This window comes from Urocitellus parryii, chromosome 1, assembly GCF_045843805.1.
Source record: "Urocitellus parryii isolate mUroPar1 chromosome 1, mUroPar1.hap1, whole genome shotgun sequence".
Lineage (NCBI taxonomy): Eukaryota > Metazoa > Chordata > Mammalia > Rodentia > Sciuridae > Urocitellus > Urocitellus parryii.
The window spans coordinates 100585344-100600875 of record NC_135531.1 but is presented as its reverse complement, the minus strand read 5'-3'; the positions used below and the strand labels follow the sequence as shown (position 1 = coordinate 100600875).

Genomic DNA, 15532 nt, shown 5'->3' with positions numbered 1-15532 from the left:
ATTTCTCTGATTGTTAGAGATGGTGAGCATTTTTTCATGTACTTGTTGATTGATTGTATATCCTCCTCTGAGAAGTGTCTGTTCAGGTCCTTGGCCCATTTGTTGATTGGGTTATTTGTTTTCTTAATTTTTTGAGTTCTTTGTATACTCTGGATATTAGGGCTCTATCTGAAGTATGGGGAATAAAAATTTGTTCCCATGATGTAGGCTCCCTATTTACCACTCTTACACAATGGAGTATTACGCAGCACTAAAAAATGACAAAATCATGGAATTTGCAGGGAAATGGATGGAATTAGAGCAGATTATGCTAAGTGAAGCTAGCCAATCCCTAAAAAAACAAATGCCAAATGTCTTCTTTGATAATGAGACCAACTAAGAACAGAGCAGGGAGGAAGAGCAGGAGGGAAAGGGAGAGAAAAGGGAAATTGCATGAAAATGGAAGGAGACCCTCATTGTTATACAAAATTACATATAAGAGGTTGTGAGGGGAATGGGAAAAAAACAAGGAGAGAAATGAATTACAGTAGATGGAGTAGAGAGAAAAGATGGGAGGGGAGGGGGGATAGTAGAGGATAGGAAAGGTAGCAGAATACAACAGTTACTAATATGGCCTTATGTAAAAATGTGGATGTGTAACCGATGTGATTCTGCAATCTGTATATGGGGTAAAAATGGGAGTTCATAACCCACTTGAATCTAATGTATGAAATATGATATGTCAAGAGCTTTGTAATGTTGTGAACAACCAAAAAAAAATGATTAGTGCAAGAAATTTTGGTGGAAGTCCAGGACTGAACATTTGGAACAGATGGCTTTTTAAGGCGGGAGACATGGTACCAGGGAGAGTGTCTAAAAGCTTGGTCACCACTGGGGTAGTAAGTATGACTGTATGGGGTCCCGCCCAGTGAGGTTCTAGTGATTGAGAATGCAGCTCCTAAAGTTAGACTGCATCACCCAGTTGAAGAGGGTCCGATTCAGTTCCTTGTTGTGCTGGGATTGAGGCAATGGATGGTGCAGGAAGGCACCTCTCTGCATGTTCTCTTAGGAATTTGTGTAGAAGTGTGAGGTAGGACACAAGGGGAGGAGGAGTGATTGGAAAGCTTTGGTTGGCTAAGAAAGGGCACCCATAGAGTTGCTCAAAGGGGCTAAGGCCTGAGGGGGCTCTTGGGGCTGCCTGAATTCAGGTGAGGGACAACGGGAGGAGATTGGGCCAGGACAGCCTGAGTTCCATAGCAAGTTTAGTGAGATGATCCTTGAGAATGCCATTAGGCCTATTCTCAACTTTACCCGATGATTGGGGTCAGTGGGGGATGTGGAGCCTCCAAGTGATGTTAAACCTTTGGAGACCAGTTGAACAACCCGAGAAGTAGAGGCGGGAAGTCTGAACCTGGGAATGATCTGCTCATTGAGGATGGAGGTGACCGTGTCAGCAATTTCCCTGGATGTAGGGAAGGCTTCTATCCAATCAATCTTCGCCTGGCTGGTGGCTCCTCATCTGATGCATGGGGAGTTTAGGTTTGATGCTTTCTTGTGGGGATACAGTAGAGCAGACAGAACGAGCAGAGCAGACCTGCTGGAGAGTAGTTCTCATTCCTAGGAAATGAAAGAGGGGTTGTAAAATCTGGAAAAGGGGTTAGAGAGGGTTTTAGATGGGGACAGAGTATTGGGAGCCGGAGAAGTTGGTCATGAGTCATAGGTCTCCATCTTGGGCATCAGGAACTGGTAGTCTAGAAGTAGTTGACTGACTGACTGGTTGGTGAATCTGATCTTGCAGGAACTTCTGTAATCTAACAGATACAGGACTAATAGGGTCATACTTGACTAAACATTCCCCATGGAGACTGTTGGCGTAATTGCTGTCTCCTCTTTCTAGCTGTTCTTGTCCTTCATTACCTCCAGGAATGACTGGTTTGGTAGGTGTTAAAGATCAAGCTGGTCAAAATTGACTTTGTTTCTATCTATTTTTAGGGGTCATTCAAGAGCACCTTAGTTCTGCTAGTGCCATTTGCACTAGGATGGGGTCCAGCCTTGCTTCATGTGGCTTCCCTTGGAAGCATCAGGGATGTCTCCTTTTTCCAATGACCCTCCTATTCACAGCAAGTGCGCTTTTTGGCTTTTCATTCTCCAGTGGTCTCATTAATCTCCCTGATCAGGAGGTTATGTGGCCCAGAGTTGCAAAGCTCTTTAGAGAAGTCCCTGTTCCCTGGATTCAGACTGACTCAGAGGGCAAGAGCCAAATATTGGTTTTCTTGGCCCTTTTAAGTCTAGATATTAAACATCTAACAAGTCAGTCTCACCAGTCTTAAGAGTACTGTGCTTTAGCTGAAGTCTGGCCTACTTTGGAGTCATTCTGATATGTAGTAAGATGGGAGGCACAGCCTTATCTCAGGTGGGCCTCTTAATAAATCTTAGGTAGTGTTCTAGTATTGAAGCTGATCTTTGTTTTTAAATATTTTATAAAGTTTACATATTGTTGTTTGAGGTCACATGAATACTAGCTAACACAATATGATATTACATTTAAATTATACCCCAGTGTATAGAATATTATTGGTAACAGGTCCAGTTATAGAACATTAGATGATATAAATAAATCTCCAATGTTATAAGCCTAAAATTACCATGCAACTTTAGTTTGGAGAACACCAGGTTGATGTGTTTTTTTTTAAAGCTTCTAAATTACTTATATACCTGGAAAATATGAACACATTTAATATATAAAGAAGAGTAATAGTACCACAATTACATTGATCAAGTTTAGCTCTTAAATAACATTACAATATTGCAAAATAACAGTTGTTAACCATAGTTGTTTAATCCTTAATTCCTTCAAGATTACTTGCTCAAAACTCACATATAACCAACTTCTTTAAACCCTCTTATTTACTTAATCACATAGAGTCCCTTATCCAGAAACAACTTTTCCTTCTATTAAAACCATACTTAGAACCTTCTAATTTCTCTTTCCCATTTGTTAATTCTTTCTTTATTCATACTTTGAAACAATCCTTGTAAATTTCTGAATTTAGGCAAATTATTCCACTTTAATAAGAGATTTTGTTGTTTTCAGTATACAATCACATTTATCTGTCATTTCATGAAAACATATACCGTGTTTAAGTATATAGAATTATACTGTTGTAGGGACAGACAGGGCAGTGAAGATAGGGAACAGTTTTATTTGTTTACAGCAGAAGCTGTGCCCTCTGAACCTGGCTGCAATCAATCAATCCCCTGAACCCCGAGTTCAGGTAGTTTCAGAATTTTATATCCAGCATGTAAGGGGAGGGGCGCAGAAGTGTTTTTGTTGTTGTTCTGGGCGAGTTAACCCTTCAAAGACACCTGAGGAGAGCTTTTTCTTCTCTCTTCCCTCTCTCTGCCAGCTGTTACCATGGAGCCCAGTTGGTAACTTCTCTATCTTAGAAATGTAGCCATCTCTGTGAATCCCCTGTTTACATACTTTTGTGAAAAACTAGTAAGGGGGTGTCCCTCACCTGGAGTGCTAATTTTTTTCCAGCCAGGGGCCAAGTAAAACAGGGCAACAAGAAAAAAGGAAGTTTATCTACATTGAACTATTTGTAGAGACTCTTTTGCTGACAGTCCTAAAACCAGCCATGGTGAATATTGCTGGAGAAGGTCAGTTAAGACTTTTCTGTGGGCCTGGGTAGGGAGGGGGAAGGAGGGGCTGAGAGCAGCTCTGGTGGATCTGAGAATGAGGAGGGAGGGAGATATAAAAGAATAGTGGAAAAGGGGTTTGGGATTTTCCCTAGCAAGGAAAACTTGAGCAGTAGAACAGGTAGCGCAGAGGGGAAGACGGGAGCAAATATCCCAAAAAGCCTGGAAGAGACAATTCTTAGTAACTGGTTTTTAGTGATGACAAAGCAAACTTAAAGGCCATTTTCACCAGATCTCTGATAGGGGTCTCCTCAGCTAGTTTGAGCTTTGTGTTAGCTGGTAAGAGGGCCTGGTGGGACCTGGTGTGGGCACTGTCAGAAGAGTGAGTGGATGGAGGGATACCTTCAGTACCTGCTACCTCAGCAAGGGGGTAACGGTTTAAGGAAGGGCGGTGGTTTGGGATTTTGATCTAGTAATTTAAGGGGAGAAAGCAGGTTATGGAGGCGAGGGAGACGGTGGAGGGGCAGAAGATTGAGGCTGAGGACGTATTTGAGCTGGGCGACAGGGTGGAGGTTCATCAGCAGGGTCAAAAGTAGTAGATGAGGAGGAGAAGGTTAGGGATCGGTGGCTGGGGGCATTGGTTTGTAACCTAGAAAAATTTGTAGAGGATTGTAAAAGGTGCAGAGAGCAGAGTTGGATCGGAGCAAGAAGAAAGCTTGGACCTAGGGGAGTTTACCCATTTTTTCGAATGATCACAGTAATTGTAAAGCTCCCTTAGAATGGAGGGATCCAGAGACCCAAAAGGGGGCCAATCCTTGGTGTTATTTTTGTTCAATTTTTAGGTTTTGATGTCTGGTGTCAAGGAGAGGGTTTTGAGGTTATGTAAGAGGCAGAGAGGACGCATTACCCATGTTGCAAAAGTGTAGTATGAGGGAAGGGAACGCAAAGGTAATATAGGGGAGAAGGAGGAAACCGATTATTGGCAAAGGGGTGTCCCTGCTAGAGCCAAAAATCAGGAGTGCCTAGTGGCAGGTTCAAGTTGCAGAGACTGGTCATCACCGAATCCTGACACTCAAGGCTCGTCCTAGACGTGGCCAAGCCTTTTTCAAGACCCCTACTGGAGAGGCCAGAGACTCCCAGGGCCAAAAGAGGAGAGAGAGAGGAAGGGGAGGTAAACATATCTCTAGGGGCAGAGTCTTAAAGGTGAGAGGACTTTATGAGAACCACCCTGACCGTGAAGGTCTGGGTGGGGTGGTGGGGTGTGATTTTCAGTTCTCCATTATGTGTTCCCAGAGGTTACACAGTCCTTTAAGGGTGACCTATAAAGCCTATGCTGGGGAAAGGAAATAATTGTGAACCCAAGAGTCGAATCTGCCCCAGAAAGGAGTCCCTGAGGGCCACCATGGCCTTAAAGGCTGTGGTGGGGTGCTTTCCTCCCCTCAGGTGGGCGAAGAGGTTTGCCGGGCCATCAACAGTCAAATCATCCTGACACCACCATTGGGTTTAGGACTTCAGGAAGGGGAGGGTAGTTCTGGCAATAGAGAAAATGGGTTCAGGCTGTCCGGTGAGTGGCACTTCCAAAGGAAGAGGGACCCAAGAGTGGGCTTTAACCCTCTTCCCAGGTTTTGGCACCAATGAAAGGAAAGTGACCAAGAGATCTTTATTGCAGCAGTGCAAGAGGAGAAAGAGAGAGTAAGAGGGAGAGTGAAAGCAAGAGAAGAAAGAGAGCAAGAGTAAGGGGCCTGGCAGGAGGGAGATTTTATAGCCAAAATCTGATGAGGTATCTGGGTCTGCAAGCTGCCTTGTTGGCATACAGTGATTGGATCATACAGATGGGTCAGATGTGGATTTTCATTGCACCATGTGGGTGGGGGTCAAGTGTTCAGACTTGACGCCAACAGGTGATGAAGGACCCAGATAGAGGGAGGTTTGAGTGCGTGGGTGACACTGCAGCTAACATTCATCCAGCCTGCCCTGCACCTAATAATGAGGAGACAGAAAGAGTTATTATAAAGTTAGTAGCTTGGAAGAAATTGTTAGCAATGAAGATGACCAGATTCTGGACATTTCCAAGGCAACACCATTAAGATCTGAGGACAAATTTGATGTGTGACAAAAGAGGGAAAGAAGTATCCAGGATCATTCCAAGGTTTTTGTCTTGAACAATTAGAAAAGTGGAGTTACCATTAGATGAGAAAAATCAAGAGTTTGACATAGGACCTGTTAATCCAGTTAAACATCCAACCAGAGATGGCAAGAAGACAGCTCAACATTGAGTCTGGATGGATAGATCTGGTCGCTAGAAGAGTTCTCCCAGGCAATGTGTATAATTAGAGATCAGGAACCGTGCCCTCGGGCCTCCAGGCTGAGACTAGGAAGATGATTTGGCAAGGGAAGTTGGGAAAAAGTGACCCTAGAGGAGTGTCCAGCAAGCCAAGAGAAAGCAATCTCAAGGTGGACTGCCAACTGCTATTGCTACACTAACTACAGAAGGACTCGGCCATTCAATTTAATAAAGTGAAAATGACCAGTGGCCCTCATGGAAGAGTGAGGTGAGTGAGTGGGGTCGAGAGGGTGTGAACTTAAGAGGATGGACAGCTCTTTCAAGAGCACTAGCTGGAATGGGGTCAGGCTAAGGGGAATAAGCCATGAGAGAGAGAATTTAATGGAAGTGAAGGAGTCCATTGCAAAACTGGCCTCAGATGAGAGGATGGACAGTTCACCTGTGAAAGGAGAGCAGTGTATGGAGCTCCAGATGCAATAGGTTTATAAATTTTGTGATGGGAACATGTAGATATTCTCTTATCTAAAAGCAAGGTCTCCAGCTAAATGAGAAAAGTTTGAAATATTCATCTAAAAGAAGGGAGTGGTTTAGGTTTGCTCCAAGTTCCACTTGAGGTGACTATTAAAATAAACTAACCCCTATAATTATTTCTTCACAGCCACATTCACCTGCTTGGTGCAGGCAAGAAAAGAGCAGATTTTGTTAAATATAACTGATGAGGTTTCACCTTATAATATAGTGGAAGAGAGAGATAAAGGGAAGTTTGTTAAACATGCCTATTAGAGAACACAATTATAATGATGGACTGCCAAATCTAAGGTAGTTAAGAAAGGAAATGATGAACAGAGGAAATTAGATTCGAAAAGTTGACAGAATGATACTAGAGAGAAAGAACTAAAAGATAGGAAGTGGCATGAGATTTGCTCAAGGGATGACAAGATTCGTTCTATCACCAAGGAGGCAGAGGACAGAACTCATTGCATATGAGACTAAACTAAGACCAGCGTGTCTGAATTAGTAAGATAGATGGCAGGAATAGTGATGGAGGTCCCGAGTTACTTGGAGGAGGACTAGAGAACTTTAAGAAGAATGGATGACAGGAAGTTTAGCCTGGGTGACTTGAAAGTAGCCAAGAATTGGAGATCGGCAGGAACAAGTGTCAGGAGCAGCAAAGAGCGCACACCCAGCCACCCTGGAGTGTCCTCGAGAGAAGCAATGACCTCAGGGGAGAGCCAGATTTCAATCAGGAATGAAGGAAAAGTTCAGAGAGGACGATGAGGACTAAGATCCAGAGGGCAGTTTGGGAGCTAGAATTCAAGACCACCTATGTGGACTAGATAATTTTGTTACCCCTATGGTTCTAAAAGATCCCCTGTACCTGCATCTTACTGTCCTGAGTCCAGACCTCGAGGCTCTACATCACCTCCCTGTCACAGCCTTTTGTTTTTAGCCCAGGGGAAGGGTCAATAGTAGAGTCCTCTTATAGCTGCGTAAGACAAACTATATGGTGCTAGAACCCTCAGTACAAAGGAGAGGGCACTGGAGCCTAGGTGCTATTTGTAGTGAGGCAGCCTGCTGGAGAGCTTTTGAGAAAAGAGATTCCGGACCCAGGGTGGAAAGGGCAATTAGTACCTTTATTTTAGGAGAAGGCTTTTAGAACAAAGCTAGTTTTAGAACAGAGCTAGCAGGCTGTGATGTAATCAGCATTTAAAGTCCCTGGTTCTAAAGCCGTGTTGAGCTGATAGTAAGCTTGGAAACATCTTTGCAGGAAACCAAGAAATAGGTATCATAGCACATGTCTTGCAACTTCTTAACTCAGAATGGTATGTCTCAAAGTGATTTAACCGAGTTCATATTATATCAAAGATGAACAGTAAAAAGCAGGTCATGTTAGATGCATGTATGAATATATAGCATAATGAATCCCACTATTGTTTACAATTATGTTGCACCCACTAAAAAAAGATGTAAAAATAAAAAACTGATTCAGTGAGTTTCTAGACCAGTGTTGAAAAAGATAGGAAGCCAGGCATGGTAGCACACACCTGTAATCCTAGCAACTCAGGAGGCTGAAGCAAGAAGATCATGAGTTCAAAGCCAGGCACTGAACAACCCTGTCTCTAAATACAAAATGGGGATGTGGTTTGGTGGCTGAGTGTCGCTGAGTTCAATCCCAGTACCAGGAAAAGAAGAAAGATTGGGAGAAACAGGGAAAGACCTGGCCCTGAGCAAGAAGACTGGTAATGCTCTCGCTGTGTACTTTTTTATACATGCATTAATAGATCAAGCATGTTTCCACCAATAAGCTGTCAACTAAAGTATGATTAAGTTTGCCTATAGGACAGGGTTCAGCAAACTGGCTTGTGAGCCAAATCCAACCCCGCCAATAATATTTGACTGAAACAGCCACAATTGTTTAGTTTTGTGGCTAGTACCATGCCACACGGCCCACAGAGCCTAAAATAGTTACTACAAGTTAAGTATCCCTAATTCAAAATGCACCAACATGATGTCAAAAATGGAAAAACCCCACATCTGGTCTCATGTACCAAACTGTCATGCACAAAAGTATATACACCTAATACACATAGCCTGAAGGTAAATGAATTCTGACTGGGTCCTATCCCTAAGAAACTTTACTATGTACATGCAAATATTCTAAACGCTAGAACACTTCTGATCACAAGCATTTTATAGATATACATCTATCATGTATACATTTTAGTTGTACTTGGACACAATACCTTTATTTACTTATTTTTTAATGTAGTGCTAAGGATTGACCCTAGCACCTCCCACGTGCTAGGCAAGTGCTCTACCACTGAGCCCCAACCCCAGCACCCCCAAGCATTTTGGATAAGGGATACTCAACTTGCAGCTAGCACTTCACTGAAAACTGTGGGAGCCTGTATTCAATCTGCTCACTAGGCACAAGAATAAAGAACTTACCCGGAGGGTGGGAGCTTCAGCCAACCTTCAGGAAGCCCAAACAAACAGTAATAGGAACATGAAGAAAGAAGCATTAGAGTGTAAGGTTTAAGTTTTCTTGCTAGACTCTAAGTGCTTCTCATGTATCTTATCTTCTTTTCTGGTGGAGAAAGATCCTCCGATTTGCTTCATATGAATTTTTTAGACAACATACCTTCTTCATAGCTGTTCTTTAAATGCTCTAACTGCAGGCAGGAATTCTCCAGACTTTACATGCTGTGGAAGAAAAATAATGGTTCAGATTAGATTTTACCTTGAAATAATTCTTGAAAGATAGAAGTTAGGAAGTCTTTATAGAGTTCTCAGCAGTGTGGTTCCTACTAATGGGCCCACACTACTCTTCTGTGGTGTTATGACAAAAAGACAAAGGAAATGGTAAGAGGTCTGGAAAGGTTTACAAGGAGGGCACTACTACCCTAGCTCTACACTTTGACGGCTCTGCCCCCTGGAGGAGGTGGGTTAATTTGCAGGAGGGATACCTCAAAAGGGCAGGACTCAAGCCTTGCACTCCCCCAAAGCATCTAGCACTGCCAGAAACCCTGGTGCAGATGGACTCACTTGTCACCATAGCACTGAAGCTGTTGCCCTGATGTAGTCTGGAATTGTTTGAGAATGAGACAGTGAAGGGAGAGCAATTAATTGGTAGGGTTAGAACTACTTACACTGGCCAAATAACTCAGAGAGCTTGTCAAATACCCAAAACAACTAACGGAACGCAGGATGAGTTTGACCTCATTCCTTTGCCGAGACTAAGCACACAAGGGAGCCTCCAGCTCAGCGTCCCACAGAACTCTTGGGGTCAAGAGACAAGGAAAGAAAGACTGAGTCATCACTCTGGAGCTAAACAATGACCCTGATATCCTTCTGCCTCCTCCCAATTCTGCTCCCCCTTCTAGGACTCTGACCCCCACATCAGGTTAGGTTGATGAGACAGGGCAAGCAGGAGGCAGATTGCTATGGTAGTTCAGAGAAGTGCAATTCAGAACCCAAATACAAGGTCCAGTTGCCATTTTCTCTCCTGTGTGATCTTGGACAAATAATATTTCATCCTTGTGCTTCATGTTCCATTAAAGTAAAGAGAATACTACTGTGTCAGAAGAGGGTTTTAGAGACAAAATGAGGGGTTTTTTAATAAATGAAGTACTTGGGCAAAAATAACCAGTTAGCATATTGCATCTACCCACTATTACTAGCACTTGCTGCTCATGTTCTCAGGAAAATTACTCTAAAAATGAGCTCAAGGTATCACCCTCAGAGCCCTATTCATCTGCCTATTTGCCTCTACAGCCAAGGTGCTAGATGTAACTGGAGGAAAGTACCCAACTGTGCTGACCAGTCTCATCTGAAATCCACATCCCACAACTTCAGGTGCCCCTGTGCCTTCCAGGAGTCTTACAGTGTCACACCTATGCTCAGTCTCAGATGATAAGCGTGCTGCTGCTTTCACCTCAGGAGAACACTACATCCTTCCGCTCATTCTACCCAACAGCTCCACTTACACATCCCCAGATTATCCCCCTCAGGAATGAACGTGGAGCTTCCATCCTTCCACTCGCTCAGGAGAAGGATCCCGGCGCCATCTTTGACTCCTGATTCTCTCACCACATCTCAGAGTTAACCCAAATCCTGTCAGCTCTCCCTCTAACCCCATATAGAATTTAACCACTTCCCACCAATACTTTCCCTGGTCCAAGCCATCACCCGTCACAGCCAGGTCCTTTCACCCTTACTCTGTATCACCACATAAGCTCTGTGATCCATTCTGTGATGTCTCTTCACCTCACTCAGAATATAGGCCATCTGCTTCCTTGCCAACCTCGGCCACCCTCCTTCCAGGACTCCTGCCTCTGGTCCTTTTCGTTTGCTGTTCTTTATGCTTCTAGAAAGCCCTTCCCCACAAGCTTCTGTTCCAATGCTGTCTTGTCAAGTAAAGCCTTGACTACTCACCCTACAGAAAACAATACCCTTCTCCATGTTCTTTTGTGCTATAATTTTAGCCCCACTTAAACCATCTTAGGTATTTACTTGGTTGTACAGTCGTTGGGCTGCAGTCACCATGAGGGTATTTCATTTACTGCTGTATCCCAGGCCCACAGCAGAGAGTCAATAAATATTTGTTGACTAAAACCCTGGATGAAGGGTGTCCTCCAATATCCGTGAACAAAGCAGCTTAGAAAATGGGACTCGCTGGGCCCTGATCTATCCCACTTTCTACACAGACCAGCTGTGTCATCCACACTGGCCACCTGAGGAGCTCAGGAACCCACAGTCAGGAAGGGCCAAGCCTGATCAGATCCAGGGCCATCTGACTCGAGGCACAGGTACAGAGAGGACCAATGGCTCATGTCGGAAGGGGCAGTGTTCGCAGGGACGCTCACCTTTTACGATGATGGCTGACTTTGGTGTCTCCTCTCAGGTTCATGACTACCTCCGCAGCAAGTTGTGCTCCCTCTACGAAAACGACTGCATTTTTGATAAATTCGAGTGCGTGTGGAATGGGTCAGACAGGTAAGAGAGGCTCTTGGAAATCAATCCTAAGTGGGGTGAAGCCAAATAGGGGTCAAAATTGGGCCCCAGGGTCCAGCCAAGATGCATTCTGTGGGTCACTGGATGGACCCTGAGATCAGGCCTGCAAAGAAGGGAAGGATGCCAGAAGACCCGGGGTCCTTTTGAGGACTGACTCAGGTGACAATTCAAGAAAGTCCCGTCTTTGACACATAAAACGCCCCCAGAGCTTGGTCAACAAAGAATTCAACAGCAAATCCCAGCCTGAATAGTTCCAAGTCCTACCAAATGAGCTTTCTAGATCAAAAACTCTCCAAGCTGCTAGGATGGACCTGACCGGAGGCCCTGGTGGTTCATTAGCCGATTCTCCTCAAGCTCATTTATCACATTCCCTCCAAGTGATTTATTACTGTTTTAAGGCCTTTGATCTCACCCATACTTCATATTACCTCCCAATAGTTCATTTTTAGTTTGACAAATACAGATGAGTCTCCAGCTTCCATGAGAACTAGATGCAGGCAACTGGGGGCTGGCTTAGTTTCCTGATGAAGGTGGCACTGGTAATCGTGTTTGGCAGCACGGGAATCCTTCATGGCAAGACACTCGAGCGTTAAGCTTTACAGAGCACAAGCCGCCTCTCTCGATTGTTCTTTAGCTTTCTTTGCCACTGACCCAAAATGAACCCCCTGCTTAGCAGGTCGAAAAGGAGTCGCCACGTAGCAAAGGACTCCAATCAGTCCAGTTAATGCAGGCCAGAGAGCAAAGCAACTGTGACATGTGAACAAAAGCCCCCAAGGGCAGAGAATCCAGCCCTGTTATTTTCATGTATTTATTCATTATTAGAAGATATTGTTAATATCTTATTAATTATCATTTCACTTTCCCCCTATCTTAGGCTAGCTTCAAAAACAACACTTATTAAGCACCTACTACTGGGCACTTTCCTACACACCATTTAATCCCAACCACAGTCCAACAAGGTTGCTTTCATTATCCCCATTTTATGACTGCAGAAACTGAAGCTTGATGACAAAGAGTAGCCTGCCCAACCTCACAAACTAGTACATGGTAAATACCAAGGAAGTTTTGAATTTGAATCCTAAAAATAACATCCCCTCTGTAACATCACAACTAGGAAATTTTGTTTTCGGTCCAAATAAGTCAGAGAAAGTCTTTGGAAAATGTCTCAATCTTATCTAAAGACCAGCTAGGTCATGATGGGGGACATGAACATCAATGTCCAAGACACAGTGAGCCCGAGTGGCTGAGGGCTTACACCCTGGAGACCAGTGCACATGCAAGTTTGAGGCCTGACCTTGTCACTTACTGTGACTGTGCAAATTACTTACCTCTCCACATCTCCCTTTCATGGGCTCATGGAAGTTGAAATGAGATGGTGGAGGTAGAGCCCCAGCACCCTGTGTGACAAGGTCACCGCAGTTCACTCTAGCACAGAGAGAAACCATTCATAGCGTCAGTTTCTTAGACCAGAAGAAGAAAATCCAACCTTTAATTTGCACAGCTGACAAAGTACCCCCCACCTTGCTGTGGCCAGTCTTGTTAGCTTTTCCTTTCACCTCTGTGACACTGCTCAAATCATGCAAAAAAGAGACGAGGCTGGGCTCTCCTCCCAGTCCTGAAGCAATTTCTCACCAGCCTCTTGGGTACCACCCCTCACATACTGAATACTAGTCCAACAGGTTTTTAAATGTTTCTTTGGGTCTTCATTTGATGTATCGACTCTAATTTCCCTGTGCTAAAAACAATTGCAACAGAATTTGAAGAGTCCAACTTTCCCAACTCCCCAGTTGTGAGAAAAATTGTCCAATCCAGTAGACTTGGGCCAATTCTGTTTGAGCACTTGCAGTCTCTTCCTGGCCGGTTGCCCTGTCTAAACAATTCTAAAAAGTCACCATTTAATATTCCACACCTTGCTACTGGAAGACTGTAGGGACTCACTGCTCTTCTGGTCAATTGTAGATGTCCCCAAGAATGGAAAACACTTGTAAAAATGTAGAAACCACCTGACCCGCTGTTCTAAATTTTTTTTTTTTTTTTTTTTTTTTGGTGCTGAGGATCGAACCCGGGTCCCGCCCGCCCATGGTAGGCGAGCGCTCTACTGCTGAGCCACAATCCCAGCCCCCTAAAATCTTATTTGTCCATCCCAAATCCTTTTAAAACTTATTTACTCCCTCCCTGAATAAGACCACGATGACATCCATTTTATATGCAATATTTCTAAAAAGGTTGAATTAAGATCTGGTTCACAGAAGTGGTTAGGCCACCCTGTAATCATGGTGCTGTCTCTCAGCATTTTTCTTGCCAGGTTGATGTAATGAAGCCCTACAAGTCAAACAGTCTGAGGAATGCTCCAACAGCAGCTGTGCTTTTAATAAGTACGATTTGTTGTTTTCAAAAGTGTTTCTACTTACATGACTCCACTTGAGTTTCATAATCCTGATAGGAGAAAGGTAGGGTTGAGATCATAATAACTAGACTCATTTAGGTAGACCAAAGAATCAAAAGGAATCTATAGAACAAAAGTAAATAAGAAGGGTTATCACCATTAGTAATTCAAAAGGAAGTCCATGGTCATAAAGATTTTTTATTTTTTTTTAATTTTTTTTGCCAGACAGGGTGGTACATACCTGTAATTCCAGTGGCTCTGGAGGCCAAGGGAGTAGGATCATGAGTTCAAAGCCAGTCTCAGCAACTCAGTGAGGTCCCGTCTCTAAATAAAATACAAAACAGGACTGGGAATGTGGCTCAGTGGTCGAGTGCCCCCAAGTTCATTCCCTGGTACCAAAGAAAAAGAAGAAGGTCCTTTTTTTCCCCCCTCTTTAATAAAACCTATAGTGCCATAAGCTGATCATGATGCGGTATCATTTGCTTCCTTTCACTATAACACCCAGTCACCCCACCCTTTCCTCTCTATCTTGCAGTGTCATCATGACAGGCTCCTACAACAATTTCTTCAGGATGTTTGACCGCAACACCAAGCGTGATGTGACCCTTGAGGCCTCGAGGGAAAACAGCAAACCTCGGGCTATCCTCAAGCCCAGAAAAGTGTGCGTGGGGGGCAAGCGGAGAAAAGACGAGATCAGTGTCGACAGTCTGGACTTTAGCAAAAAGATCTTGCATACAGCTTGGCATCCTTCAGAAAATATTATAGCAGTGGCGGCTACAAATAACCTATATATATTCCAGGACAAGGTTAACTAGGCGGACAAGTTATTACTTAATCTCACATACTGAATACTAGTCCAACAAGTTTTTAAATGTTTCTTTGGGTCTTCATTTGATGCATTGACTTTAAGTTCCCTGTGCTTAAAAACAATTGGAATAGAATTTTAAAAAGAGTCCAACTTTCCCAACTCCCCAGTTCTGAGAAACTTGTCAAACCCCATAGACTTGGGGCCACTTCTATTTAGAGTTGAGAGCTGCCAGCTAACAGTAATTCTTCCATAGTTGACTTGAATTCTGATGCTTTTATTGCCCAGTTTTCTCTGGTGGGTCCAGTGTTTTGTTTCTAGGTGTCTGCTGCGATAAAATGAGGTTGTCTGTAGTATTTAAGGAAAAAAAAAAAAGAGAAGTTTTTTTTTTTAATTAAGCAATTCCATTTGATTGAAAAAAAAATAAAACACCGTTTACTCTTAGAGACACTCTCTTTATTTTGTGCAAAAATCAGAACTGGTCAGAATCTCCTCCTCTTCCCATCCATCAGCTTCTTTCTAACAGTTTCCTTTGCACCAGAGATTTATTTCACAAGGCTGAGAAGAGGATGCAGAATGAGAAGGGCAGGGGCACTGCACCACCTCGATACCTCTTTTTCTAAGTGCCATAGAAACAGCCCGAGAATCCAACCAGGAAACCCCCGTGAATGCTGCGGGGCACAAAAAGAACACTTTCTACACAGTGCTCTCAGAGTTGGCTTGGCAAGGCCGTGCGGGGCCCGATCCAGCTGCTGCTTTGTGTCTCTTCCTTTTTGTCCTTTCCAGTGACTCTACAGAATCCTCTACTTACACATTCGCTGGCTTTCTCCCTTCAGCCTTTTCCAGCTTTATGTATTCCGTTGGCTTCTAAAGGGCCGCGTCCTGGTTGCTTCGTGTCTGGTCTTCTAAATGAAGCACTAGGCTG

General features: G+C 43.8%; 1 protein-coding gene across 1 annotated transcript in view; it reads left to right on the top strand.

The window, feature by feature from the left end:
- The window catches only part of Ppp2r2b (protein phosphatase 2 regulatory subunit Bbeta), a 258917-nt gene extending 243976 nt beyond the window's left edge, over nucleotides 1-14941 (top strand). Inside the window, exons 9-10 of the mRNA XM_077796682.1 lie at nucleotides 11307-11398; nucleotides 14338-14941. Of these exons, the coding sequence (XP_077652808.1) occupies nucleotides 11307-11398; nucleotides 14338-14617 (372 nt within the window). The 3' untranslated portion in view covers nucleotides 14618-14941. The remainder of the gene's footprint in view (nucleotides 1-11306; nucleotides 11399-14337) is intronic.
- The last annotated feature ends 591 nt before the right edge of the window (nucleotides 14942-15532 follow it).